The 27169-nt window shown below is 35.5% G+C and overlaps 1 protein-coding gene across 1 annotated transcript; it reads left to right on the top strand.

Moving 5' to 3' along the window:
• On the top strand, window positions 1-27033 carry LOC122014340 (long chain acyl-CoA synthetase 6, peroxisomal-like). The gene is made up of 23 exons (XM_042570552.1): window positions 1-267; window positions 3051-3111; window positions 3177-3254; window positions 3519-3590; window positions 3678-3759; window positions 4842-4947; window positions 5033-5109; window positions 5484-5528; window positions 5614-5700; window positions 20346-20435; window positions 20529-20608; window positions 20697-20790; window positions 21550-21638; window positions 21745-21833; window positions 22092-22221; window positions 22309-22427; window positions 23766-23889; window positions 23972-24058; window positions 24784-24887; window positions 24961-25046; window positions 26295-26381; window positions 26463-26549; window positions 26631-27033. Exons 1-23 carry the CDS (start codon window positions 150-152, stop codon window positions 26727-26729), a joined length of 2091 nt encoding a protein of 696 aa, XP_042426486.1. The 5' UTR covers window positions 1-149; the 3' UTR covers window positions 26730-27033.
• Window positions 27034-27169: the final 136 nt, after the last annotated feature.

The raw sequence follows: 27169 nt of genomic DNA, 5'->3' as shown, positions 1-27169 counted from the left end.
GAGATATTTCACGGTCAATGTCTGTTTCTTTTTCCTTTTTTGATTTTTAATTTGAGCGTGATCAGTAGGGAATCGGCGGCCAAAAGGCGCAGGAAATCCCAGGAATAAAGTAAGAAGGAAAGGAAGGGAGAAAGAGAGCAAATCGAGATATGGAATCCGCTGCCCAACGCCGGCTGCGAGCCATCTCCGGTCATCTCATCGCCTCTAGCGATCCGGATAAGACTTCTAACCTTAGCATCAACACCACCGTCGGCGAGTTCGTGCTCGGTACATGTCCTCCTCCCGTCTCTTGGTTCTAGATTGGGTCCTAGATGGAGTGTTTCTTACCGTTTCTTGTCCTTTTTTCTTTAATTTAAAATCAGTAACATGCTCATTTTCTTCTTGAATCAGCAATATGAATATTGTGAAAGAGTTATTCTTGTCGATTGAAGTAGCTAGAAAGTAATTCCTGAATTGTTCAAGTATCGCGGAAAAAATAGTCAGTGATTAATGGGGAAAACGGAGGATAAAGAGAAGCTCCGATGGAGTGGTTTCTGGCTCCCAATTTTTTTGTTTGGCTTTGGTATTGCGTGCTTAAAAATTATACACGTGACTACTTGATTCTAGCTCGACCACCCTTATCCTTTCTTTTGCTACCTTCTAGCAGTTGGCTGACTCCTTACTCGCTTCTCGTTCATTGATTTGATGTTATGCGATTCTTGTGACTTTACGATGTCAATGCCATGTAATCTACTTTTTTTTATATTAAATTTAAAGTTGGTAACGGTAAATTAGAGAAAAATCCCCAATCACAATGTTAACTTTGCATGCAATCCCCATGTCCAAAAAACTTTGTTTCCATTCCCTGCATGCAAAGTATTACTTGTTTCAACTCCCTCATGCAAATATTGATACCTAAATTGCCCCTCAGATTTTTTAGGTACAAAAATTTCAAAATTGAGTACAAAAAGTCCAAAAATGAGTATAATTCTTCTTAAAGTTAGTACTTTATATTAAAAATCGAGTATATTTTCTATCAAAATTGTTCATCTTATTTTTTAGGTATAAAAAGTCTAAAAATAAGTATAATTCATGTTAAATTCAGCACTTTACACTATAATCTAGTACTCTATACTAGGATCGAGTATATTTTCTATCGAAATTAACCCTCATATTTTTCGGTACAAATAGTCTAAAAATGAGTATAATTCCTATTAAATTCAGCACATTAAACTAAAATCGAGTATATTTTGAGGTGAAAAAAGAATCGTACTCAATTTGATAGAAAATATACTAGATTCTAAGTTAATATACTCAATTTAAGAGGATTTATACTAATTTTTAGACTTTTTGTACCTAAAAATATCATGGGTAATTAGGTAAAGATGTTTAATTGGGGAGTGAAAACAAAGATTTTCATGGATGGGGACTGCATGCAAAGATTTGTTTGCTAATAGGGACTGCATGCAAAATTACCCAGTTGGTAATGGGTGAATTGACTCTTCGGACCTCTCACCATTGTCAAATCTGACTCCGAAGTAAATGGGGAGGGGGAAAAAATTTCCTGCTTGTGCTAGTGGGACCATAGTCAATTTGATGTGACATGCAATCGCTTAATCTTGTAAGCATGGAAGTTGGATTTACTCTCCACATGTGATGCAAATGTACCACCGAGTACCAACTCAGCTACGCCGTTGGGGCAAAGGATTTGCTCTCTAGTATTTATGGAACTTGTCCATCTTGATGAGTTTTTAACAGTCAGGTTATGGTCAATGTTTTGATGCTAATGTACTGTGATTTTGTCCTGATGGATCTGAGATCATTTCACATGCATACTAGATACTTGGCTTGGTTTAGTGGTTTTAACCGCTCTACCTGTAAAGTTTATCTTAGTAAATGTTGCAGGATCAAGTAGGAGCTATCCAATTTGGCTGTGGCATCTCTTCGTCTGGTTGTTGGGTGTTGAATAGTTATCCAGCTATTTCATGAACCTCCACTCTAAATCATGATGCTTCTATATCGCCAATAAAATCCTTGAATTAGTAGGCTATTTGCCCTTAGTTTGTGGCATTTTTTCACTGATATCTCAAATGCTTGTTCATCTAGATTTTGTGATGCTAATTGTTTCTTAGAATCCTTTTCCAAAATTCTAGTACCTAGATATGAATTTTCACTTATTTTTTGCCCACATTTTGGGGATCAAATGTGCAACTTTTTTCTCTTAAAAAGATTATTTGCTTAATGTATTACGAATCTTAGATCTGCTTGATGGCTTGTCGCTACTTTGTTATTTTTCTTATAAGCAAAAATGGGTTGCCACTACTTAAATAATGCAATAACTTTATCTGTCATTCAGTTTATTTGAAAGTTTAGGTCTGTAAAGATATAAAAGTACTTGAAATTTCTGTTCCTTTTCTCTTGCTTTTAGGTGGTAGCCCTCATCTTTTGCTTGCATGGATGTTTGAAGTTGTTACATTTACAAGCCCTCTTCATTTCTACACCTGCTAGCAGATTTTTTTACTTATAGTTTTCTCTTCCACCCAGCTGAATCTTAGATTTTTATGACAGTTTATGGTTCATATGACAAATATTAAGTATTTCCTTTAGTATTATAATCTACTCAAGTTGAGACTTTTTGTGCATCCCCCCCCCCCCCTTTTTGCTCCTGCTATTTCTAATGGTGTGATTACTTTGAGAGAAGTAGTATAAGAAGGGGGAAAAAGGATGAAAGAATTCTCAATTTCTTTTGTTACTTGGCAAGGAGGCAGAGATTGAGGATGAATGAATATAATTTTGTGCATTTCTTTCATTTTATGCCTTCCTTAATTTGGTGAAAATGAAGGAAATGAAGTTTGAATATTGAATAAAAACAATAATATGTCTGTGACATTATTTTCTTCCTCTCATTTTCATCCAAGTAAATGAAGATGAAGAGAAACGAGTGAATGATTTTATTTCTTTGCTTTTTCCTATCTTAAATCACTTATCTTCTTGTAATTATTCCTCTTCCCTCCAATTAAACACAACATTAGTATTTAATTCATTTGATCTCAAGTATTTTGGTTGTGCAGCACAGGGTTACAGTGTTGTTCTTCCTGAGAAATTGCAAACTGGGAAATGGAATGTTTATAGGTAGACATGACATTGGTGTTGCGCATTTGCCTATCATTTATCTAACAATTATTTTAACTTGGCAGATCCGCAAGATCCCCACTGCAGCTAGTTTCTAGGTTTGCAGAGCATCCTGATATCGCAACACTGCATGATAATTTTGAGTCAGTATATCTTTTGGCTATTCTATTTTATTAAAGTTCTTCTTCAAGCTCATGAAATTAGTTCTTTTATTTATAAACACACCCCATAAGATGGTTCTGAAGAGTGTTTTTCCTTTAGCTTTATTACCATATGAACATTAAATTCATGTTAAACTATTATCTTCTAAATACAAGACCTTATACAAGTTTTTTCCTTAGAAATATTACTTATTCAAATGTAATTACTGTCAAACTGAATGTTGCTTTGCTTTCAATGACCATTAGACATGCTGTAGAGACCTTTCGAAATTACAAATACCTGGGTACAAGGATTCGTATGGATGGAACAGTTGGGGAGTAAGAATCTACATTTTGGCTGTTGAGATGCCCATCTTGTCATTTTTTTTTAATGATTGTGTTGCTGTTCTATTATTTTTTTTCAAGATACAAGTGGATGACCTATGGAGAAGCCGGCACCTCTCGGTCAGCAGTAGGATCTGGCCTTATTTATCATGGAATACCAAGGGTAAGTAATAATGATTCAGATGTATTACATTTGTTGTATTATGATGAAAAGCTGAGTAAATAAAAGTTATTGCAAGCTAAAATGAATAAGAGAATTTGTTTTAATATGTCATTAGGAATGAATAATTCCTGCAAAGGTTCCTTTTGTTTTATAAATGGCTTCAAATATTCATTCTAGCCGACATTCAAGTAGTTGGGATTAGTAATTGTTGAAGGCTTGAAGCCATCACTGTCTAAGTGTAAGGGTGGGCATAAAAACCAATATATCTCAACCAACTGAAAACCAAACTGAACCAACCCAAAGATCAGGAGTTTTTTGGGTTTCAAATATTTAACATTCTGTATTTCAGATTTGGATTGGGCTTTGGGTTTTTATTTATAACATGGAAAAATACAACCCAACTGGGTTTATGTAATGTATATTATATTAATTAAATTATATATGATATAATTAATTAAAATATTTATCTATATGCTATATGCTGTGAAATATCAACATAACGATAGAGGAGTTGCTTCGTGACTTGTGTTTGAGCTCTCTCGTGCTTTCTACTATATTATGATCCCATGAGATTGTTCAGTCTGTCTCCGTAGTCACCCCATCTATTGTAAATAGCTTATAATGCATTAATGCCTATTTCTCTTTTTTTGACACTTTTATTTTGTTACTTAAAATATTTTATATTTACTAAGAAGAATTGTTAAACAATTTCTTTTCTATCGATAGTGGTGGCTTGCAACTGAAACTTAACAAAGAAGCGCTATTGTGTTTCTTTTATATGTATATTTCATAGTTCTAGTATAGTTCTTGTATGTATCTTTGTAGGCATTGCATTCAAAAAACATCAGTAGGTACTGATCTATGTATTTGCAACCTAGAACAAACAGGGTTGATTTTTTAAAAAATAAAAATAAAAATTGACCTGACCCATGCCCACACTTAGCAAAACGTCTATCACTTCCTGCATCTTAAGTTCTTTTACTTGTGGTTGTGCTCTTGATGAACCATTAAGTGTTAGATATGATTGATTTTTCTTTATCTTGTTCTTAACAAGAAATCATTCTAATTTGCTATTTGGACAGGGTGCATGCATAGGACTCTATTTTATAAACAGACCAGAGTGGATTATTTTGGATCATGCCTGCTCAGCATATTCTTATATATCTGTGCCTCTTTATGATACACTGGGTATGACTTAGTTCACTAGTCTTTATATTTATTTTTTTTTATTTTTTTTGGTTCGTAATAAATACAGGCATTGGCACATCTGCAGGACCAGATGCGGTGCAATATATAGTTAATCATGCATCAGTTGAAGTCATTTTTTGTGTACCCCAAACACTGAGCACTGTGAGTTCCGAACCTATGCTTTCTCTTAGCTGTTCAATTTTTTTGTTTAAGGCATGATAAATCAAATTTAACATGCATTTATGATTTATTTGCTCTTCTCTTTGTGCCAAATTTCATAGGCGTCCATACCCAGGATTTTTTAAAGTTGCAAAAACCAATATTTATCTCCTTTTTTGTGGATAATTTACTCTTTCAGAGACTTAGCCCAAATCCTTGCCGTGCAGATTTCCTCCTAAGTTATATTTTTACTATTGAAGTACTTTAATTTGTTTGAAACTGAAGACCTGACTTCTACCACTTTGTCTTATTCTTAGTCTGTAATGAGCTAGTTGTTGATTTCACAGTTGAAACCTTCATATATTTTTGTTTTGCAGCTACTTATCTTCTTATCTCAGATGTCATCTGTTCGTTTAATAGTGGTAAGGTTGTTGAAAGCTAATTTTTTTAAATTCTGATTTTGAATAATTGTGTCTAGTTTTTGCTTATTTTCAATTTCTTTGATAGGTTGTTGGTGGAATAGATGAGAAGATGCCCTCAATTTCTTCAGCAACTTCAGTGAAGATTATTACTTATTCAAAACTGATTAGTGAAGTAAGTTTCTTTTACCATATATCTTGACTGAAATTTACTCGAGAGTTAAGAAACTTAAGATTATACTGCAAATATAATTAAATGAAAGGATGTAGAATTATATCATGTTATCTTGTACTTTAGAAATGCTTAAGAAGGCTTGATAACGATGTAAATATTCAATGAACAGGGTTTTATTTTTAAATACAGAATTATGTCCACCACTTAATTTGATACGAATGGATTTCTGTAGGTAATGATCTTAATTGGTTGTGTTGTTTGACAGAGTTGCCTCTTCATTAAAATTGTGCAACTTGAGCTTTTCATTTGATCATATCTGCTCTTTATCCTAGCATAAATTCCGAAATGTGTAAAATATTAAAGTAATCCATCCATCTAGTCAAGTTATTGATCAGTGACATCATTTCCACTCCACCAAATAATTTGACCAAAGGCTTGAAACCCAACTTCACATTCTGAGTGATGGCCATAGTGGAGAGATATTTGGTCTGCTGTTTGTTGTTAGGAGGATGGTTGAGGTAAATTCTCTCAAGTGGATACATAAGGCAAAATCCAAAGTGAATGATCTAGGTATTTTGAAAAAGACCTTTGGCCCACAAGTTTGTACCGTAGAATAGAAGGAAAAAATCTCTTTGTTTTCACTATTAATCTGCTTACATGTAGGTATTTATATACATAAGGAAGAAAAAAAAATCAATCTCAATCCCTACAATCAAGGGAATACAATCAAGATCAATCATAATCCCTACAATCAAGGGAATCTTCGAAAGTATTCAACACTCCCCCTCAAATTGGAGCATATATGTCAATCATATTCAGTTTGTCAGAGAGTTCTTGAGAATCGTTTTCCTCCTAATACTTTAGTGAAGAGATTGACGTCTTGGTTGGATGATGATATGAATGTAGTAATTTTCTAGCTCATTACACACTCGCGAATAAAGTGACAACCAATCTCAATATGTTTAGTCCTCTCATGAAAAATCGGGTTACTTACAATGTGATAGCTGCTTGGTTATCACACATTGGTAGTGGTTCATTGTAGATGAATCCTAATTCTTCAAGCAAATTCTTTAGCCATAACATCTCGGTTACGGTGTGAGTCATGGCTCTGTACTTAGCTTCAACAGTTGACCTAGCAACAACAATTTGTTTCTTACTTCGCCGTGTTACTAGATTTCCCTCTACGTAAATGCAATACCCAAAAGTGGACCATCTGTCAGTCTTAGATCTAGCATAGTCGGCATCAGAATAAGCTTCGATTTTTAGATGCCCATTTCTCTTAAATGACAACCCTTTTCCTATAGATTTCTTAATGTACTTAAGAATCCTAGTAAACTTGCTTCGGCTTATCCGTAAAACGACTGACTATTCTAACTATAGAAGAGATGTCAGATCTCGTTATTATTAAGTAGATGAGTTTCCCATCAAACCGTCTATATTTTATCTTATCCTCAAATAACTCTCCAATATCATCCCAAACACTTGAATTGATATCTATAGGCGTATCAACTGATTTCGTTCTAAGCAATCCAATTTCTTTGAATAAATCTGTGGTATACTTCCGTTGGCATAATAAAACTCTAGATTTGTTAAGAGCAATTTCAATTCCGAAGAAATACTTAGGACGTCCCATATCCTATGCAGGATGAGATTTCAAGATCTAATTTATCATAATTTGTGTATTAGTTGTTTATATTCTTACCAAAAATAGAATATTCTTACCTAAAGTAGATTAATAGTAATTAGTGTAATTGCTATAAATATTTTCTTGTCTAAAATAGGTTGTACAACCATTCTTATTTAAAGGAAAGATCATCAAAGAAAATGGCATTTAGCCATTTCATCAAATTTTGTCATAATATCGAGCTAGGCTCTAAAATTCATAATTGAGGGGGCGTTTGGTTCTTTCCTAGGAATAGGAATCGGAATGAGAATCATTGTATTGTGGAATGGGAATGGGTATGAGCATAGATATCACTCTTAAAAGCAATGTTTGGTTAGTTGCATATCTTCTATCGGAATAAATCAAAATTTCCTTTTTTACCCTTAAAGGAAAATAAGAGAAAAAATTAGATGTGAGAGAAAAATATGATGAAAGAGAATGATGAGAGAGAAAGTGTGATGAGAGAGAAAGTGTGATGAGAAAGAATGAAGAGAGAGAAAGTGTAATGAGAGAAAATGAGAAAAGAGAGTGTGATTGGAGAGAGCATGATGAGAGAAGATAAGAGAGAAAATATGATGTGAGAGAAAGTATGATGAGAGAGGATGAAGAGAGAGAAAATATAATGAGAAAAAAATGAGGAGAGAGAGTGTGATGAGAGAGATTGAGGAGAGAGAAAGTATGGTGAGAGAGAAAGTATGATGAGAAAAAAAGAGAACAGTGAGTATGATGGGAGAGATTGAGGAGAGAGAAAGTATGATGAGAGAGAAAGTGTGTTGAGGAAAAAAGGAGGGAGTGTGACAAGAGATATTGAGGAGAGAGAAAGTATGATGAGAGAGAGTGTGTGATGGGAGAGATTGAGGAGAGAGAAAGTATGATGAGAGAGAAAGTGTAATGAGAAAAAAAGGAAGAGAGTGTGATGGAAGAGATTGAGGAGAGAGAAAGTATGATGAGAGAGAAAGTGTGTGATAAAATGATGAGAGAGAAAATATGATGAGAGAGAACAAATAGAGAGAAGTGATATGAAAGAAAAAATAAATAAATATATTTTGATATTTGATATTAATGGAGAAAATTTTAGTTTTAAGTCAAGGGTATTTTTGGAATAAGGGAATATTTTGATTGATGAAAATAGGGTAATGGCTCATTGAAGGGGAGGTACATGGGAATGAGTTATTACCCAATTTCAAGGATTCATTCCCTTATTTGTATTCCTATTCCTATAATCCAAACATTAACAATGGTAATAAATGATTCTCATTCCCATTCCCCATTCCTATTACCCTAAACCAAACGCCCCCTGAATCTTCGAAAGTTTCTTTTGCTTCTGTTTTATAGAGTATTCTGGTTTGTTTTCATTTTTTTGGGTTGATTAATTTCTGATCAACTACTTTAGCTTTGAGATTTTATTTTGCTCGGAAGAATGTTTGCTGAGAATTTTCTTGGAAGAATATCTACAGAGACTTTGGCTATCAAATTTAGGAAAGAATTATGCAGCATGGGAATTTCCTTTCAGAATGTTTCTGAAAGGGAAGAAGCTTTGGAATTACATTGATTGGTCTTCTATGCTCCTAAAGAAGGTACAGAACTTAGTCAATGGGAGACAAAGGATGCTCGAATCATCTCTTGGGTTTTAGGTTCTATTGAACCTCATATGGTGAACAATTTACGTTCCTTTAGTACAGCTAAGGAGATGTGGGATTATCTGCAACGCATATATCATCAAGATAACATTGCAAGACGATTTCAACTAGAACTTGAGATTAGTAATTTTAATCAAGGTAATCTCTGCAGTATTATTCTGGATTTATTAATCTATGGAGTGAATATTCTGGTCTTATCTATTCGAAGGAACCTAATGAGGCCTTAGCCAGCCTTCAAGCGATTTACGGAGATAGTAGACGCGATTAGTTTTTGATGAGACTGAGGCCAGAATTTGAAGTTGCACGGGCTGGATTACTGAATAGAAATCTTGTCCCTTTCTTGGATATATGTCTTGGAGAATTGTTGTGTGAAGAATAAAGAATGACTACACAAGTTGTTCTAGGTTTGTCCAAGGAGATATCTGAGGTTGTTAATGTTGCTTATGCTGCTCAAGGGAAGAACCGAGGAAAGGGACAAATGTAGTGCTATAGTTGCAAAGAGTTTGGGCATATTGCCCGCAATTGTGGTAAGAAGTTCTACAATTATTGTAAACAGAATGGACACATTATCAAGCAATGTTCTATACTCCTAGAAAATTGACGAAGCCAAGCTTTTCAAGCTGCTATCTTAGACCCTACCACTATCAGTTCTACATCCACAATTGCTGGCACAAATCAGCCTATTACTACTCCAGAAATGGTCCAACAGATGATCATTACAGCATTTTCTACTCTTGGACTTCATGGTCAAGGTAAGATTATTTCTTCTCCTTGGTTTGTTGATTTTGGGGCATCAAATCATATGACGGGATCACCTGATTGGCTACATAATCTTCAGAAGTATACTTGTAAACAAAATATTCAAATTGCTAATGGTAGTAATCTTCTAATTACAGCCATTGGTGATATTGGACTTTCCTTTTGGCATGTATTTGTCTCTCCTAGATTGTCTACTAGTTTAATTTCTGCTGGGCAGTTGGTGGATAATAACTGTGATGTAAATTTCTTTCGTTGTGGTTGTCTTGTGTAGGATCAGAGGTCAGGGAAGGTGATCATGAGGGGGCCTAAAGTGGGCAGATTATTTCCATTGCAATTTACTATTCCTAGAACTTTGTCTTTGGCTTCTATTATTATCGAAAATAAGGCTAACATTTTGCACAAATGATTGGGCCATCCAAATAATGTGATATCGTCTCATTTGCTAAAGCATGGTTTTCTTGGCAACGAAAATCAGTGTTCTTCTAATAGTTTATCTCTTGATTGCTCTGTTTGTAAATTAGGAAAGGGTAAAGTGTTATCTTTTCTTACCTATGGTACTCATGCTAATATATGTTTTGAGATTATACATAGTGATGTTTAGGGTGTTACTCCTATCATTTCGCATGCACAGTATAAATATTTCGTGACATTCATTGATGACTATAATCGTTTCACATGGATATATTTTTTTCATACTAAGGCTGAAATGTTAATTATTTTCAGAATTTTTGTGGCTTATATTAAGACTCAATTTTTCACCTCCATTAAGATTTTACGGTCCGATAAGAGAGCTGCTTTTTCCCCCTCCCAACTGTCAGTATCCCCTCCCCCTCCCTTCTCTCTCCCTCGTAAATGACATGTTTACCCTTATTTTTTTTAAAAAAAAAACTGTTTCAAACAATTCACTATTTTCACCAATACTTATATTTTTTAATTTATTATTATTATTTTTTAAGTTTTATTTTTTATTAATTTTATTTTATTTTTGTTAATCTATTTTTTTATCCGTTTTATTTTTTTAAAATAATTTTTTTTTAGGAATTCTCTAAATGTGTTGCTCAAGCTAAAAAAAAAGAAGCTATTGATCCATATTTTTTTTATAATTTTTTATTATATATTTATAATCTTTTGTTTATTTTTAGTTATATATTTTAGGAGAGGAGTATTTTGACATGTATCAAAGATTGAAAGATGGATAATTTAAAGAGTGAGAAATTCTGATACGTGCCAAGAGTTGGAAGTGAGATAATTTAAAGGGATGAAAGATTTTGACATATGTCAAGGGTTGGAAGGGGGTAATTTAAAGGGATGAGAGATTTTGACATGAGTAATTTAAAAAGAGTGATAAGTTCTGACATGTTTCAAGAGTTAAAAGTGGAGTAATTTAAAGGGATGAAAGATTTTGACATGTGTCATGGGTTGGAAGAGGGGTAATTTAAAGGGATGATAGATTTTGACATGTGTTAAGGTTGGAAGATGGATAATTTAAAGGGAATGGAGATTCTAATATATGTCAAGAGTTAAGATCGTAATTTAAAAGAAAAGGGTGTTTTGAAAAAATAAAAAAATAATAAGCAAATTTAATTAAAAATAAAATTAAATCAAAATTTAAAAAATAATAATCAAAATTAATTTAAAAATAAAATTAAAAAATATATAAGTATTAATGAAAATAATAATAAACTAAATTAATTAAAAAGTTAAATTAAATAAAATTTAAATAAAATTAAAAATATATAAGTATTATGAAAAAATAATAAATAAAATTAATTAAAAATAAAATTAAATAAAAATTTTAAAAAATAAAGAAAAGAAAAAGGATAAATCTGTCATTTGACAGGGAGAGAGAGGAGAGGAGGGGGGTGCAGTGTCACATCGGGAGGGGGGAAAAGCAATTTACGTCCGATAATAGTGGTGAGTATATGTCACATGATTTCCAAGCTTTCCTACAATAGAAAGACATTATATCTCAACGATCATGTCCTTATACCCCTCAACAGAATGGGGTGGTTGAATGGAAGAACCATCACTTGCTGGATATGGTTCGCACTTTACTCTTAGAGACATTAGTTCTACCTAGATTTTGAGTGGAAGCTTTGTCGATTGCAATTTATCTGATTAATCGGCTACTTTCTCAATAATAGAATTTTGATTCTCCTTATTTTCGTCTTTTGGGTATGTAGCCTAATTATCATATGCTACACACTTTTGGATGTGTTTGCTTTGTTCACTTTCCTTCACATGAACGCCACAAGCTTACAACTCAATCAGTAAGGTGTGCATTTATGGAATATAACATTACTCACAAAGGATTTCTGTGTTTGATGCTACCGCTAATCGACTGCGTGTTTCTAGAAATGTGGTTTTCTTTGAACATGAGTACTATTTTCAGCAACAAGATTTCCCTTCAAATGGTGTTCTTCTTCCTAGCTTTGATGATATATCTCCCTCCATTGAGCGTTTTAAACTTAGTTTTGTCTATTAGCGACGACAACCCCCATCATTGCAAATCCTTCCTGATCCAGTGCCCATTTCAGTGGCTCCTTGAAGATCTAATCATATCAGTCGTCCTCCTGATAGGTATGGTTTTTTTGCTATTTTAGCTGATATTACAGTTCCTACCTCTTATTCTCAGACCACTAAACATGTATGTTGGGAGAAAGCTATGTATGCAAGAGGAACTTCAAGCTCTTCAAGAGAACCATACTTGAGATATTGTTCCTTGTCCCACTGGTATTAAATCCATTGGTTGCAAATAGGTATATTCTATTAAGATGTGATCTGATGGATCACTTGACCGATACAAAGCAAGGTTGGCGGCACTTGAAAATTGACAAGAGTATGGAGTTGATTTTGAGGAGACATTTGCACTAGTAGCAAAAATGACGACAGTGTGACTTGTTCTAGCTATTGTTGCTTCTAAGGGCTGGTCATTACGACAGATGGACGTTAAGAATGCCTTTTTATATGGGGATCTTAAGGAAGCAATTTATATGACTCCGCCACCAAGATTATTTTCTACATCCTCTTCTGATGTTTCTAAACTAAAAAAAGTCACTCTATGGTTTAAAACAGGCTCCGCGTGCTTGGTTTGATAAGTTTTGATCCACGTTTATTTGCTTCTCTTTTGTCCAGAGTCAATATGATTCCTCTTTGTTTCTTTGCAAGACTATTAAAGGAATTGCTTTGCTCCTAGTATATATTGATGATATCATTATTATACGGACTGACTCTGAATTGATTTCTCAGCTTCAACGCCTTCAAAGCTCTTTTTTATATGAAAGACCTTGTCCTTTACGTTATTTTTTAGGCCTTGAAGTGAACTCGGAGCAATTTGGGTACCCTAGGTTTTGATGTTTGGGCAAAGGTTTAAGTTAGGTTTATTATTGTATTTGATATGCATTGTGAGTGTGCAGGATACAGGTACACAAGGAAAGTCCAAGGGTGATCTTGGCAAAGGAGGAAGTCCAAGGGTGAGTCTTGGCAGTGTAAGTCCAAGTATATAGTCTTGACAATGTAAGTCCAAATGTGACTTGGCAAAGGATGAAGTCCCGGAGCGTGGCTCCTGGCAGTGAAGACCCGACAATGATAACAAGGCTAATGGAACCTCCAGAAGGCAAGGCGTGAAGGATGGGGAGACATCCGAGGGACGCAGATTGATGGAGGCTAAAAGGCTAGGTCTAGGTTGTGTGGGCAATGACGAGTGCATGAGAGATTGTACTAGGGTAAAATTTCAGTGTGCACTGCAGCAGTACTGTAGCGTTACTGTAGCAGTACTGTAGCAATTGATTGGTGTTTTCATCAGTCGACTGGTAACCGACCGTTGGCTTGTAACGATCGAATTTCACTTATGACTAGTCGACTGGTGGTTGTACCAGTCGATTGGTGGCGGGAAACACAGCTAGGTGTTTTCTCCCAAGCTTTATTTAATAGAGCTCGGGGTGCTTGGCCATGATTAACGAAAATAGAGGTGGTTAACCCCTATTAGAGTCTCCAAGGTCTTTTTAAGTGATCAAGAGCTTGTGCGAGTTTGTGGCGAGGTTTCTCCATCCATAAGGAGCTACTCGAGCTAGCCGGAGGTTTTTCGAGAAGTCATTCACCGACGGATCGGGATCGTCCACCTTTCGGACAACCGTGGAGTAGGAGCTTTATCTCCGAACCACGTTAAATCAACGTGTTAGGTTTGCTTTCTCTTGTTAGTATTTGTTTTTGTATTCCGCTGTGCATACTAACCATTGTAGGAAGCAAACGTTAGGTGAGTCGCTATTCACCCCCCCTCTAGCGGCGTCAAGGTCCCAACAAACTCTACCGTGACAGGTATTTTCTTAAATCAACAAAAATACATTCAGGAAATAATTACATTAGCTGGTCTTCGAGATGGTCGATCTGTTGATACTCCCTTAGAAATGAATGCTAAATATCATCGTGATGAGGGTGATTTTCTTCCTGATCCCTCCTTATATAAACATTTAGTGGGGAGCTTGAATTATCTAACTATTACTTGGCCTAACATTTCTTTTGCTGTCCAACAAGTTAGCCAATTTATGCAGGCCCCTCGACACCTTTACTTGGCTATTGTTCATTGCATTGTTCGCTTTTTGCAAGACACTTCTACCAGAGGTCTTTTCTTTCCTATGGATTCTCCTATTCGCTTGGTTGCATATAGTGATGCTGACTGGGCTTGTTGTTTTGATACTCGACGTTCCATTATTGGCTGGTGCATGTACATTGGCAACTCGCTTGTCTCTTGGAAAAGCAAGAAGCAAGATCGGATGTCAAAATCATCCACTAAGTTTGAATATCGTGCTGTCTTCTGCATGTTCTGAGATTGTTTGGCTTCAAGGACTGTTGGGTGAGAGCTTGGGTTTCCTCAAATGGAACCTACTCCGCTTCATGCGGATAATACTAGTGCTATCCAAATTCAACTAACCTAGTATTTCACAAGCGCACCAAGCACATAGAAGTGGATTGTCATTCTATTCGTGAAGCATATGATGTCTATGTCATTTCTCTATCTCATATGACCATTGTTCAACAGATTGCTGATATATTTACTAAGGCTCTCTCACGACAACGACATCATTTTCTTGTTACCAAATTGATGTTTTCTGATCATTTGGCATCAATTTGAGGAGCGATATCAATGACAGATATTGTGGGCAATCAATTGCTAAAATTATGACAGAAATTATGGCTGAGATTTCAAGATATAATTTATCATAATTTGTGTATTAACTGTATATATTCTTACTTAAAATAGATTAGTAGTAATTACTGTATATATCTTCTAACCTAAAGTAGAGTAGCAGTAATTAGTGTAATTGCTGTAAATATTTTCTTGTCTAAAATAAGTTGTACAACAATTTTTATTTAAAGGAAAGATCATCAAAGAAAATGACATTCATCAAATCTTATCATATCACTCATCACAAAGTGTTATTGTAAATACTTCTTAGTTTCATCTATCCCACATATATCACTCTCAGATATTAGGATGTCATCAATAGAAACAATAAGAATAATAATTCCATTCGTGCTCTGTCATACAAACACAGAATGATCAGATTTTCACTATTTGAAGCCAACAACTCTAATTATATTACTAAATTTATCAAGCCAGGCTCTGGGGCTTTGTATAAGACTTGAAATAGCATTTTTAAGTCTGCAGACTATAGTAACATTCTCCCCCATAGCAACATACCCTGGAGATTGCTCTATAAATACAGTCTCATGCAAATCGCCATCAAAGAAGGCATTCTTCACATCTAGCTGATGCATTGGCAAGATTGATTGACATCTAAGGAGAATAAAATTCTAATAGAATTCAAGCAGACGGTAGGAAAGAACGTTTCAAAGTAGTCAATATCGTAAATTTGTGTAAATCCTTTGGCCACCAAATGAGTTTTGTATCGATTAATAGTACCACCAACTTTAAATTCAGAGTAAATACCCCATGCAACAATATCAACAAAAGGTGGTGCAGCCACCAACTCCCACATACCATGAGAGATAAGGATAGACATTTCCTCCTCCATTGCAATTTGTCAAGTCGAGTGTTGATAAGCCTCAAAGTAGGAAGTTGAAACTTGTGTAGATGATAGAGAAATAACAAAGCGCAGAACACAGGACCAATGTAATCAAACAAGATATGATTAGACAAAGGATGGGTAGTGCAAGATCGAATATCTTTACGAAGAGCAATAGGTAGATCAATATCGGAGGGGCGAGGAGCATCAGGAGATGAGGGATATGAATTTACTCCTCATCTTCTGAAGTCTCTGCCTCAAGACCCACTATCTCTCCATCCGAACTTAACCTTTCATTTTCTTCTAACACTAGAAGGGGAGCTTTGGCGCAATCAATAAAGTTGTTGCTTTGTGACCAAAAGGTCATGGGTTCAAATCTTAGAAACAACCTCTTACAAAAAGCAGGGTAAGACTGCTACAATGGATCCTTCCCGGGACCCCGCATAGTGAAAGCTTCATACATCGAGGTGCCTTTTTTTTTTTTTTAAATTTTCTTCCAACACCAATAACTTCAATTGTTTCTCTACACATTGGTGAAGTGGGTGGAATTTTTCACCACATTTGAAGCATAATCCCTTGGCCCTTCGTTCCAATAATTCTGGGTAAGAAATGGAACGAATTCCTCTGAATTTTTCCATGAACCCTCGCTTATCTCCTTCTCCTTTTCATGCCGTAGAGGCTTGGGATAAAGAAGGATTTCTATTTGATGTAGAACCTGCATTACTAGCTTCCTTAGAGTCACAAATCCAATTGGAACCCCATCCTGATGTTTTACTAGTGTTGCCCATTTGAAAAGACTGACCCAATTTCTTTTGAATTGAATTATTCACAACATATGGTTGAAAACTGCCCAGACCAGCATTGCCTGGCCAAAATTGCTTGATTACTTCTCCTTCTCGAATGTTTTTTGTGAAATCCCCCCTTCCTCTAACAATTCCTCTTCAACATCCTTTGCCCTCTAGAGAATGGATTTAACATTCGAACTCTTCTTCGAATATGAGGTTGTAATCCACTCATGAAATAGCCAATATACTGCTCTTTTAGAAGACGTGGAATGTGTGAAGAAATCAACTCAAAGGCTTTAGTAAATTCTTCTACATTTCCATTTTGTTTTAATGCTGCCAACTCTTCAAAAGGATTTTTATGTCTACACCTTCCATAACGAGAAATGAGAGCACGTTTAAAATTTTCCCCAATTAGATTAACTTCGGTCTCCTTAAGAAGACTAAACCAATGAATGGTAGGGCCTTCCATACTTACATGTGCCAACTTGATCTTAACTTCATCAGAAGTATTCTGGACTTTGAAATAAATTTTAGCCCTAGTAATCCATGCCACTGGATCCCAATCATCAAACACTGATAATGCTACTTTCTTAATAGACATCTTGTACTCCTCCAATTGATCACTTTGATATTCTTGAGTCTGATGATTGATTAGCTGAAATGGATGCCCCCTTCAATGGTGTTGCTTCAACCCTTGTTCCTAATTGCTTGCTGATCTCTTGTAAAAGAGAACCATGTTGTTGCACTGCAGAGAATCGTTGCATTATACCTTTGATTTGCTCCCTACTTCCTTCTTGCATCTCTCCCAAAACATTAACCCTATTTGACATCTTTGGCATTCCTTCTAAGCATACAACCCCTCTTACATCCGACAGGTCTGAATACTGTTAGGGTTCCAAAACTCAGAATAAAGAAACACACAGAATTGTATTATAGTTAACAGAAAAGTATAACAAAAACACTCGAATTTGATAGAGAAATTTTCTCCACCAGCCAAAGCCCATACTCTCTTTTGATAATAATTCTTAGATCCTTCTCCACTAACTTTCTACCAACTTATAACCGCACACATACTCAAACATGAAAACATAACTGCTGCAATATAAATTACCTACTACCCTTTTTGTGTTTTGGCCCTCTTGGAATATACAATCCATGTTTTAGGCTTGTTTCCCACATGATCCAGATAATCCAGCATGTTTCCTTCATAACCCAGGTTCACATCTGGAATTGGGTTTTTATCAGTATCCTATTTATAAGAAAGCAAGCTGTGCAGCATCACCCCCACAAAAACTTCGGAACATGCATGTGACAAAGAAGAGTATCAGCTACATTTAAAATATGACGGTGAGCAAGAGGTTTGATAAATTATGTCATGAGAATCACAAAATGTAGACACAGTCTTCTGAGTGAACTCAAGTGTATTATTGGTTTGAAGAATGTGCAAGACAATAGCATATTGGACTTTTATTTCATTATAAAATGATATTAACACCTCAGAAATCTCACTCCTATTTTTGAGTAAATATAACCATGTTACGCGAGAATAATCATCAACAAAAATTATAAAATACTAAAAGCCCCCTCTAGACTCAACTCTACTAGGTCTCAAACATCACAATGAACAAGCTCAAATGCAAAAGAACTACGTTTATCAATTCTAGAAGGCAAAGAAGTATGATGGTCTTTGTCAAACTTATAGGACTCGCACTGATAGACTAAACAAGAACTAAACTTATAAGAATGGCAGAAAATAGGTGACCTAAATGACAATGCCACTGATAAGGAGACAGGTGCTAGAGTTCTAGGTGTAACCAAATCCAAATAGTATAGACCATCATGCTCATGTCCTCCACCAATCATCCTCGTTTCCAGATCTTAAAAAATACAATAGGATGGATAAAAAGATACAAAACAATAGAAAATTTAACTGCAAAGCAAAGAGGACATTATCAAGAGTGATATTTGCATTGGACCTGACAACACCTATTCCTATAATCAGAGAATAAGTGTCATTAGATAGATAGATAGAGGATAAAGATGAGGAAACAAAAGAGGAAGAGAAAATAGACTTGGTACCAGTAATATGAGCAGAAGCACCGAAATTTAGCATCTAAGACTTTTCATGAGACACAACAAACACACCTAGAGGATGAGGCAACCATGGTTGGGGGAATGCTAGCAGAAGAGCGAAGCAATTTCTCATAATCAGTACGAGAAATTGAGATCATATCATCGTGATTGCCAGTGTCCGGTGATGGAGTCGATAGTTCAGTAGATGCATTATTAACCCAACTTCGCTTAACACTTCTCGAAGGCATGGTTGGACCGACCATAGTGAACACACGAACGACCTTTCTCGGTGGTATCAATTCCACGACCGTGACCCCGAAAGAACATCTGACTGCGAGCAGCGATAGTCAAAGTGTCGGAAGATGAAGAAAAATTGGTATCAGGACGGCCCGTGGTCACACGAAGAACCCGAGACAGAGCATTCGATAACGTAGGAATGTTATCACTTGCTAGTAGATTATCCTGAACTAGTCGTAGAGTAGAATCTAAATCGGGTAGGAACTTTGCCACCAAATATTCCTCCCACTGATTCTTTCGAGTCTGAGCGTCACAAGAGAGAGGACGGTATATCCTCGACAACCCCTTTAAGAGTAGCAAAATAACTACTAACAGATTAACCGTCTTGGTGAAGAGAGAAGAGTTTTTCATATAATTCGAACGATCGAGAAACATTTTTGTCATTCAAATACATACCACGTAAAGCATCCTACATCTCTTTGGCAATTCCCACGAACATAACATTAGTGCTTACAGACTCCATACTGTTGAGAAGCCAAGCCATAACAAAACAGTCATCCAAAACCAATTTGAATATTTCCGATCTTTAGAGTGGCCGAACAGAATATGATCCTTCTTCTTATAAGGAATAGTTCAAACAAACGTGACCATAGGAGATAGTTGGTTCTATTCAATTTGATAGTGGTAGCCAAATTAGTTTTAGAATAGGAAGGCGTCGTCGTAGGAGAAATTCAGAGATAGAAACCTGAGTAGTAATAGATTGGAATAGTGTTGATTGATTCCCCTTCTGGCAATCCAGCAACGCTTGAGATCAAGCAGCTGGCTGATCAAGAAGTTCCAATCTACTATTTACTCCAACTACATAAGATCCAATAGATTAGATTAGGCCGAAAGGAGAGGGTTGGTAGTGACGCAACAACTCAATATTAGGGTTTCTGGTAGTGGCGGCAGAGAAAAAAAAAAACTAGGTCAGAGAAGGGTTAACCTTGCTCTGATACCATGTAGAAGAGTTGGAAAAAATCTCTCTATTTTCACTATTAATCTACTTACATGTAGGTATTTATATATATAAGGAGGAAAAGGAAAAAATCAATCTCAATCCCTACAATCAAGGGAATACGATCAAGATCAATCTCAAGCCTTATAATCATGGGATTCAAATCAATCATAATCCCTATAATCAAGGGAATCTTCGAAAGTATTCAACATGTACAGACTCCAAACTTTTACTTTTTTCACCTTCACTGCAATTAATATTTAGTGGTGCTCTTCCATCAATCTTGTCTTTTATGGCCGATTATGTCCTAGTTAGTAGGTTTTATCATACATGCAATAAATCCCTGACCTGTTGTTTTTTTAATCAAAATCATTGTGTTTCTCTTTCAACATAAGTTCCTGTGACCTACATGTATCTTTAAGTATGATATTCTAGCCTGATCCTCAGATCTGGTTTGTTAATTAGGGGCAAAGTAATATTCAGAGATATTGCCCACCAAAACCTGAAGATGTGGCAACTATCTGCTATACCAGTGGTACAACTGGGACACCTAAGGTACTATAAAGTTTCAGTTTGGTGCAAATAATACTGTATAAATCTTCATCATATTTGGTATCTGATGAGTCATGGATGATTGATGTGCAATAGGGAGTTGTACTTACTCATGGAAACTTGATTGCAAATGCTGCTGGATCTAGTATGAGTGTCAAGTTCTACCCCTCAGATGTGTTAGTGATTTTCATTTGGGGCTTACTGTTATTCATCTATCATGTTGATTAAGGCATGTCTAAAATATTTCTTTGTTTGCTCTTGCAGGTATATATCATATCTTCCTTTGGCCCATATTTATGAGCGTGTTAACCAAATTATGGTGACATATTTTGGAGTTGCAGTTGGTTTCTATCAGGGGGTATGTATTTCAATTCTGCTATAACTTTATTGTTAAGCCAAAAATTTCTAGAAGTCTAGAAATACTAAGAGTATAAAATAAGATACATAAATAGATAGGACTTCTGAATTGGTTAGGGATTTTTGTATCAAATGTTGAGAGCAGTATTAGTTTTAGTTTGTATAAAACTTTTTATATAGTTTGATCAGGACTTATAACTTTGTTGGTTTTCTAATTTGTACCAACTAACATTACCATGAATTTTGACATATTTAGTGGTTCTAACCTGCACAATTTGTTTGTGATAGTTGAATGTGAAATATGAATTCTCATATGCTTCTTAGTAGTACTTAAAACCATGATTAGACACAATAAATGAAATGATGATCGAACTGGTTGATATTTGTCATTTATCTCTTCAAACTGTACACAGACTGCTCAGAATTAGATAGCGTGGTCTGAATGGAGTGTATTATTTTAACCAGATCACTTTGTTTCAGTTCAATTTAATAGTGAGAGAATGAAAAGGCTAGTTGTGTTAACTCTGCCCCACCTATTTATTTGTTTAAATAAAAAATATCATCTACTATCCAGAGTGGTTCTCTTCTTAGTTCTTACTATATAGTTTTTTCATTATTTGGAAGTACCATTACCATTTCAATTGCTGGTATGCCCGTGATTAAATTCCTTGAATGTTCAAAGTTCCATTTTTTGTTAGTCCTGCGAAATTGTATCATATTATCTTTTCTAGATTCTTTATAAGGGTTGCTCTACTTCCAGGATAATTTGAAACTGATGGAGGATATGGAAGCTCTAAGGCCTACCCTGTTTTCTAGTGTCCCTCGATTATACAACAGAATTTATGATGGGTAACTTGGCGTTATCTATATTTTTCCAACAAAAGATAGATATATGTATTTTTTTTCTATAGTTGTATACATGAAATAATGCATCATTTACCACATTTGATTTTAGTGTGATGAATGCGGTGAAGACATCTGGTGGCTTGCGAGAGAGGATATTTAATGCAGGCTACAATGCCAAGATGCAAGCAATAGCAAATGGTAAGAGCTGAGAAATGAAGCATACTTAATTTTAAAAAAAAAATCATACCTATGCTAGATGTCATTTTTCCCGGTATCAAGTTATCAAACAACTGCTGCGCATATCAGTGTGAACTATCTTAGCAAAACCATATCGGTTCCAAGAATCACTGATAAATATCTAAAAGGTTCTTTGCATATGATCATAAGAAAATTATGAGAAGGATTCGTAGTTGAGATCTTTGTAACTTTTGTCAAGAAAAGTTATAATCTTTTCAGGAAAGAGCTCGTCACCAATTTGGGATAGACTAGTATTTAACAAAATTAGAGAAAAACTTGGAGGCCGTGTCCGATTCATGACTTCAGGTGCCTCTCCATTGTCGGCAGATGTTATGGACTTCCTAAGAGTGTAAGAAAGATTTATGGATATTGTATGTTGATCCGCCTTTACAGTTTTGTGATTGTCTCACCAACTTGCTGCTATCCTACCTTCCAGCTGCTTTGTTGGTTTAGTTCTTGAAGGCTATGGGATGACAGAGACATCTTGTGTCATAAGTGGAATGGATGTGGGCGACAATTTAACTGGTCATGTTGGTTCTCCAAATCCTGCTTGTGGTGAGTATGAATATCACTAATTGGAAAGTGATCTGATATTTCCCTTTTTCATACTTGCAGACATTGTAGTTGTCTTTTGTTTGATGGATACTTCTCACACTATTCTATAGCAAGCTTAAGGTTGTATTCTATCTAGTAAATATAATTATGTGATTTTCCTTTTTCTCACTCTCTTTTCTTTTCCCACATGGTAATCCATTTCTTCTTGAGCACATGCCTAAATTTAAAGAACTTAATTGGTCTTTGATTATTAGTTAAACTTTTAACCTAAACAATGCATCTAGTATTCTATTAACTCTCTCCCGTGAAGTGTACTGCTTTCACATTTTTTATGCTTAGGCATGGAATTGTCATCTCAATATCTCTCATGATCTATTTTCAAGGTGACTAAGTTATATGCACTGTTATTGTTGGGTTTTAATGTTTATTAATGGTTAAACATATAGTGAATCCATCAACAATTGCAATCAAGAATTCTTTTTTTTTTTCCTTCCTTTTTTGAATATTACTTCGAACTCAAAACAAATTTTGTAGACTGGATGGAACTTTTGTTGATTCCTTACATGCCAGAAACATCTTCTATTGGACGCTAAATGGTTTTAATATCAAGCCATGTCAGCACACTTGAAAGCATTTCAAGATTAACTGGAATAAGTTTCAATTTTATAGCAAGTGTCTCAACCAATTATCAATTTTATACTTTTACAAGATTTATAGCAAGTTTCAATTTTTTTTTTTTACAGATATTAGTTGGTGATGCATCAAAGTTAGATTTGGACTCAATTAAAATTGGAACAAGATACGAACAAAGAGATCTTAGTTTTTTTTTTTTAACTCTAGTGTCACTCCTCTTTACCATTATTGGTTTGGTGCTATTTTTGTTGAGGGTGAACAAAAAGATTATAATAAGCGGTATGTATATAATTTTAACCAATATTCATTGATCTAGGTTTAGTTCCATAGTGAAATTTATTTTAGATTTCTAGATTATAAAGATACATATGTGCTGTTAGATTTTGTAATGTCAAATTGAGTATTTCATAGTTTGAAAAGGTGAATATGTATTTTCAGTGAAAAATAACATAACTTTCTTCTTCTTTATCTCCAAGAATTTTCTTTATGGAAGAAAGAAAATTCTAACAGTGTGTATCCGCTCATTATTTCCACTGATATCCCAAGATATTCGTGTTTGATTTCTTTTTATTTTCAATAATTGTTATGTGGAATTCTATCCCTAGCATTGAAATTGAATGTTAGGGTTTCACTGTTTATCCTCCTCAACTCTCTTACTATTTTTAGTTAATATTTGATGTTATGAAAATGGAGATGTTTTGACAGAGATCAAGCTTGAAGATGTTCCTGAAATGAATTATACATCTGATGATCAACCGTATCCCCGTGGAGAAATTTGTGTAAGAGGTCCAATCGTGTTTCAAGGCTATTACAAGGACGAAGTGCAGACGTAATTGAAATTCTTATTGTTTGGTTTCCTTATGTAACTTTTAATGATCTTAAAATTTCTGAAACCTTAACTAATTTGACAGCAAGGAGGTAATGGATGAGGATGGATGGCTTCACACAGGAGACATAGGATTATGGTTACCTGGAGGACGTTTAAAGATCATTGACAGGTAAATTTATTTACTATTTTTGCTCAGCAGCAAGTATAACCATGGTATTCTTTGTTACTTTGTTTCTAAAAATATAAAGTTTGTAGTTTTTTTGTCTTCTAACTATTGTGTCACCCACAAGGGAACTGAAATATAGGTATACTGTCAAAATAAACATTTAGTAACGAGAGGATAGCTGAGTTTTTTAATTGTTTTTATTACCAGGTGTAAGAATCATAACTTTCAATTATTTGGGGCATGATGTTAGTGATAAATATAATAGTATTGCTGAAGCCGTAGATTTTTGGGGATAGAATATTTGTTAATGTACTTGTAAACCCTTGTGGATGTGGACGTGGATGTGCATGTGCCATTTACACTATGCTTAAGAATTCTAACTTCTAACCATGGTTTTGATGTCTTCTGAGCAGTAATAGGTGTGGGGCTTATGACTTAAGCTGATGCCTAAGAGTTATATGCATTGTGCCTAAGATACCTCTTTTGAATAATGTTAGATGCAAGGATTATGTCATCTTAATTTGCCTCCTGGACAATATGCCTCATTCTTTATAGACTGGAATATGGTGTTTTTGAACGGGAACATGCTATTTGCTGTAACTTTTAACTCTTTTCTGCAAAATGGCTTCAAATATGTGTAATTTAAGATTGGTAATTTTTTTCGTAATTTTGTAATCAACTTTCATCTTTATAATTACATCATCTGATTTTTAATGGAAAAATTACAGGAAAAAGAACATTTTTAAGTTGGCTCAGGGTGAGTACATCGCCCCAGAAAAGATAGAGAATGTATATGCCAAATGCAAATTTGTGTCTCAATGCTTTGTCTACGGTAAGTTCTTCAACTATCATCATGACTATGAACATATGACATGCTAAGCAATACAAATCTTAATTGACGCCAGGTGATAGCTTCAATTCCTATCTAGTTGCAGTAGTTTCAGTGGATCAAGATGTATTAAAAGCTTGGGCTACATCAGAAGGAATAAAGGTTGGTTTGCAACAATCTCTCTTTTGCATTGGAATTCCATTAACTATGGAACCTATTTGTGCTCAAGTCTATTCACCACATGCCTAAGATTAGTTCTCTGTTGGCATTGCACTCAACCAGAATCCGGGGACTGAAATATTCTGTATAAAGTTAGGTGGAAAATAAGATGGACAAATTGAGATGTCCGAGTAACCTAATTGCCATATACTGACTGGCAAATATCATGGTCATTGAGGTTAAATAAAGTCAAATACCAGTAATTGCTATAAAAAAATAATGCATAAGGGTATCAATGCCATTTAAAAGGGACCCTTCAGGTAGCCCTAGTCCACCAAAGATAATAGCATAGCGAGTGCGAGTCCTCTCCAAAGATGCTAAAGCCCAGCTACAACTGGTACCTATGCGAAATTATATGAAATTTAACTCTGTTGATCCTTGGTAGATTATGTGCTAGTCCAAATATCACTGTTAAACGCCAGAAAACATACAATTAAACATCCCGTCCTATGAAAAGTTTATTTGCAACTATATGTCATGTGAGATCCAGCTTTAATGCTACTGCGATTATTGTTTCTTTGGTTCTTTGTTCAAAAGGTAGATCCGCTACCTTAACGGTCCTCCTAGTGCCGGCCCCATGGATATGGAGGGAAGTTCATGCAGATACACAGGCCATAGGCGTATAGCGGGGTAAACCTCAGGTCGTCAGTTCCTGAGAATCGACCCCTGGCCATTACGCCAGAAATACCATGCGCCCATCATCTGCGCTACGCCCTGGGGGCTTTGGTTCTTTGTTCAACATCCTGTATGAGATAAACCTACGCATGAGGGGCACTTTCTGCTAAAGATATCTCTAGCTTGCATTATGATAATCCTAGTTAGCATCGTTAATTATCTCTGGAGTGACTGGTCCAGTCCTACGGAAGTTTCCCACCGGCCATCAGGGTAAATCGGGAAGCGCACGCGGCGGTCAGCCCAGAAGCCCAGCATCCTTTGATTACGTCTCCCATTTGGAGGAAAAATTCCTACAAATACGCCATAGCTGGGATTCGAACCGCGGATGCCTGAGAGATAACTTAGATATCCTATCGCGGTACCATGACCCCGGGGACATCTCTAGCTTGCATTATGAAGGTTGCATTGCATGTTATCTTTGACTGTTGATTCCCATTATTAAGAAATTATCCAGACTTGATCATTAACTTTTCTAAAAAATGATTGTTTAAATATGTTTCGCTTTTTTATTTTCAGTATGAAGGTCTAGCCCAGCTCTGCAGCGACCCACGGACAAGGGCCGCAGTCCTTGCTGACATGGATGATGTTGGAAAGCAGGCTCAGGTAACTCTTCACCTTGCGTTACCAAATCCGATATTTACATGTCTAATTCTTCTCCTAATCCTTGACGTCCATGCCTTCCAGCTGAGAGGTTTTGAATTTGTGAAAGCTGTCACTTTAGTTGTGGAGCCCTTTTCTTTAGAAAATGGTCTACTTACCCCAACATTCAAGGCAAGTGTTATAACCTCTTTTCCCTCATTTAATTGGATTGAAAAATGCTCCTTATAGTTATATTCAAGTTCATCTTTCCAGATAAAGAGACCTCAAGCAAAGGCGTATTTTGCCAAGGCGATAGCAGATATGTACGCCGAGTTAGTTAATTCTGATTCGTTACATCAGAAACCAAAATAAATTGCATCAAAATTACACGCCGATTTATCTTGGAAGCTGAAGAAGTGGTTTCACAGACCCTACAAAATAAAATTAATCGTGTTTGAATAATTGCGTGCGATGCTGTATTGGTGGCTACAAGTTTCGAGAGGATTCTGGGGTGGGTAGGAGATTTCATCGTCGTTATTTTATCCAATCGATCTTTTAAAAGTTTATCATGTGCCAACGTGTCATATCGTGAGGATGGATATTGTGGTGCATGTATTAGTCTACCCGTTGTTATTTTGACGCTTCAAATATATTTATTTATTACCTTCTGGGCACAGCAATGGTGGCAGGGCGTTGCACTAACAGACTCATCTGGGGTTAATTCGCAATAAGGGCATTTGCTAAGTATGATTAATTCTAGAAAGTTTGATTATGATTGTGGGTTCATTTGGTGGTTTTCGGATTTATTTTGA

The sequence above is a fragment of the Zingiber officinale genome, chromosome 8B (assembly GCF_018446385.1).
Source record: "Zingiber officinale cultivar Zhangliang chromosome 8B, Zo_v1.1, whole genome shotgun sequence".
Lineage (NCBI taxonomy): Eukaryota > Viridiplantae > Streptophyta > Magnoliopsida > Zingiberales > Zingiberaceae > Zingiber > Zingiber officinale.
This window is presented reverse-complemented; position numbering and strand designations above follow the sequence as displayed.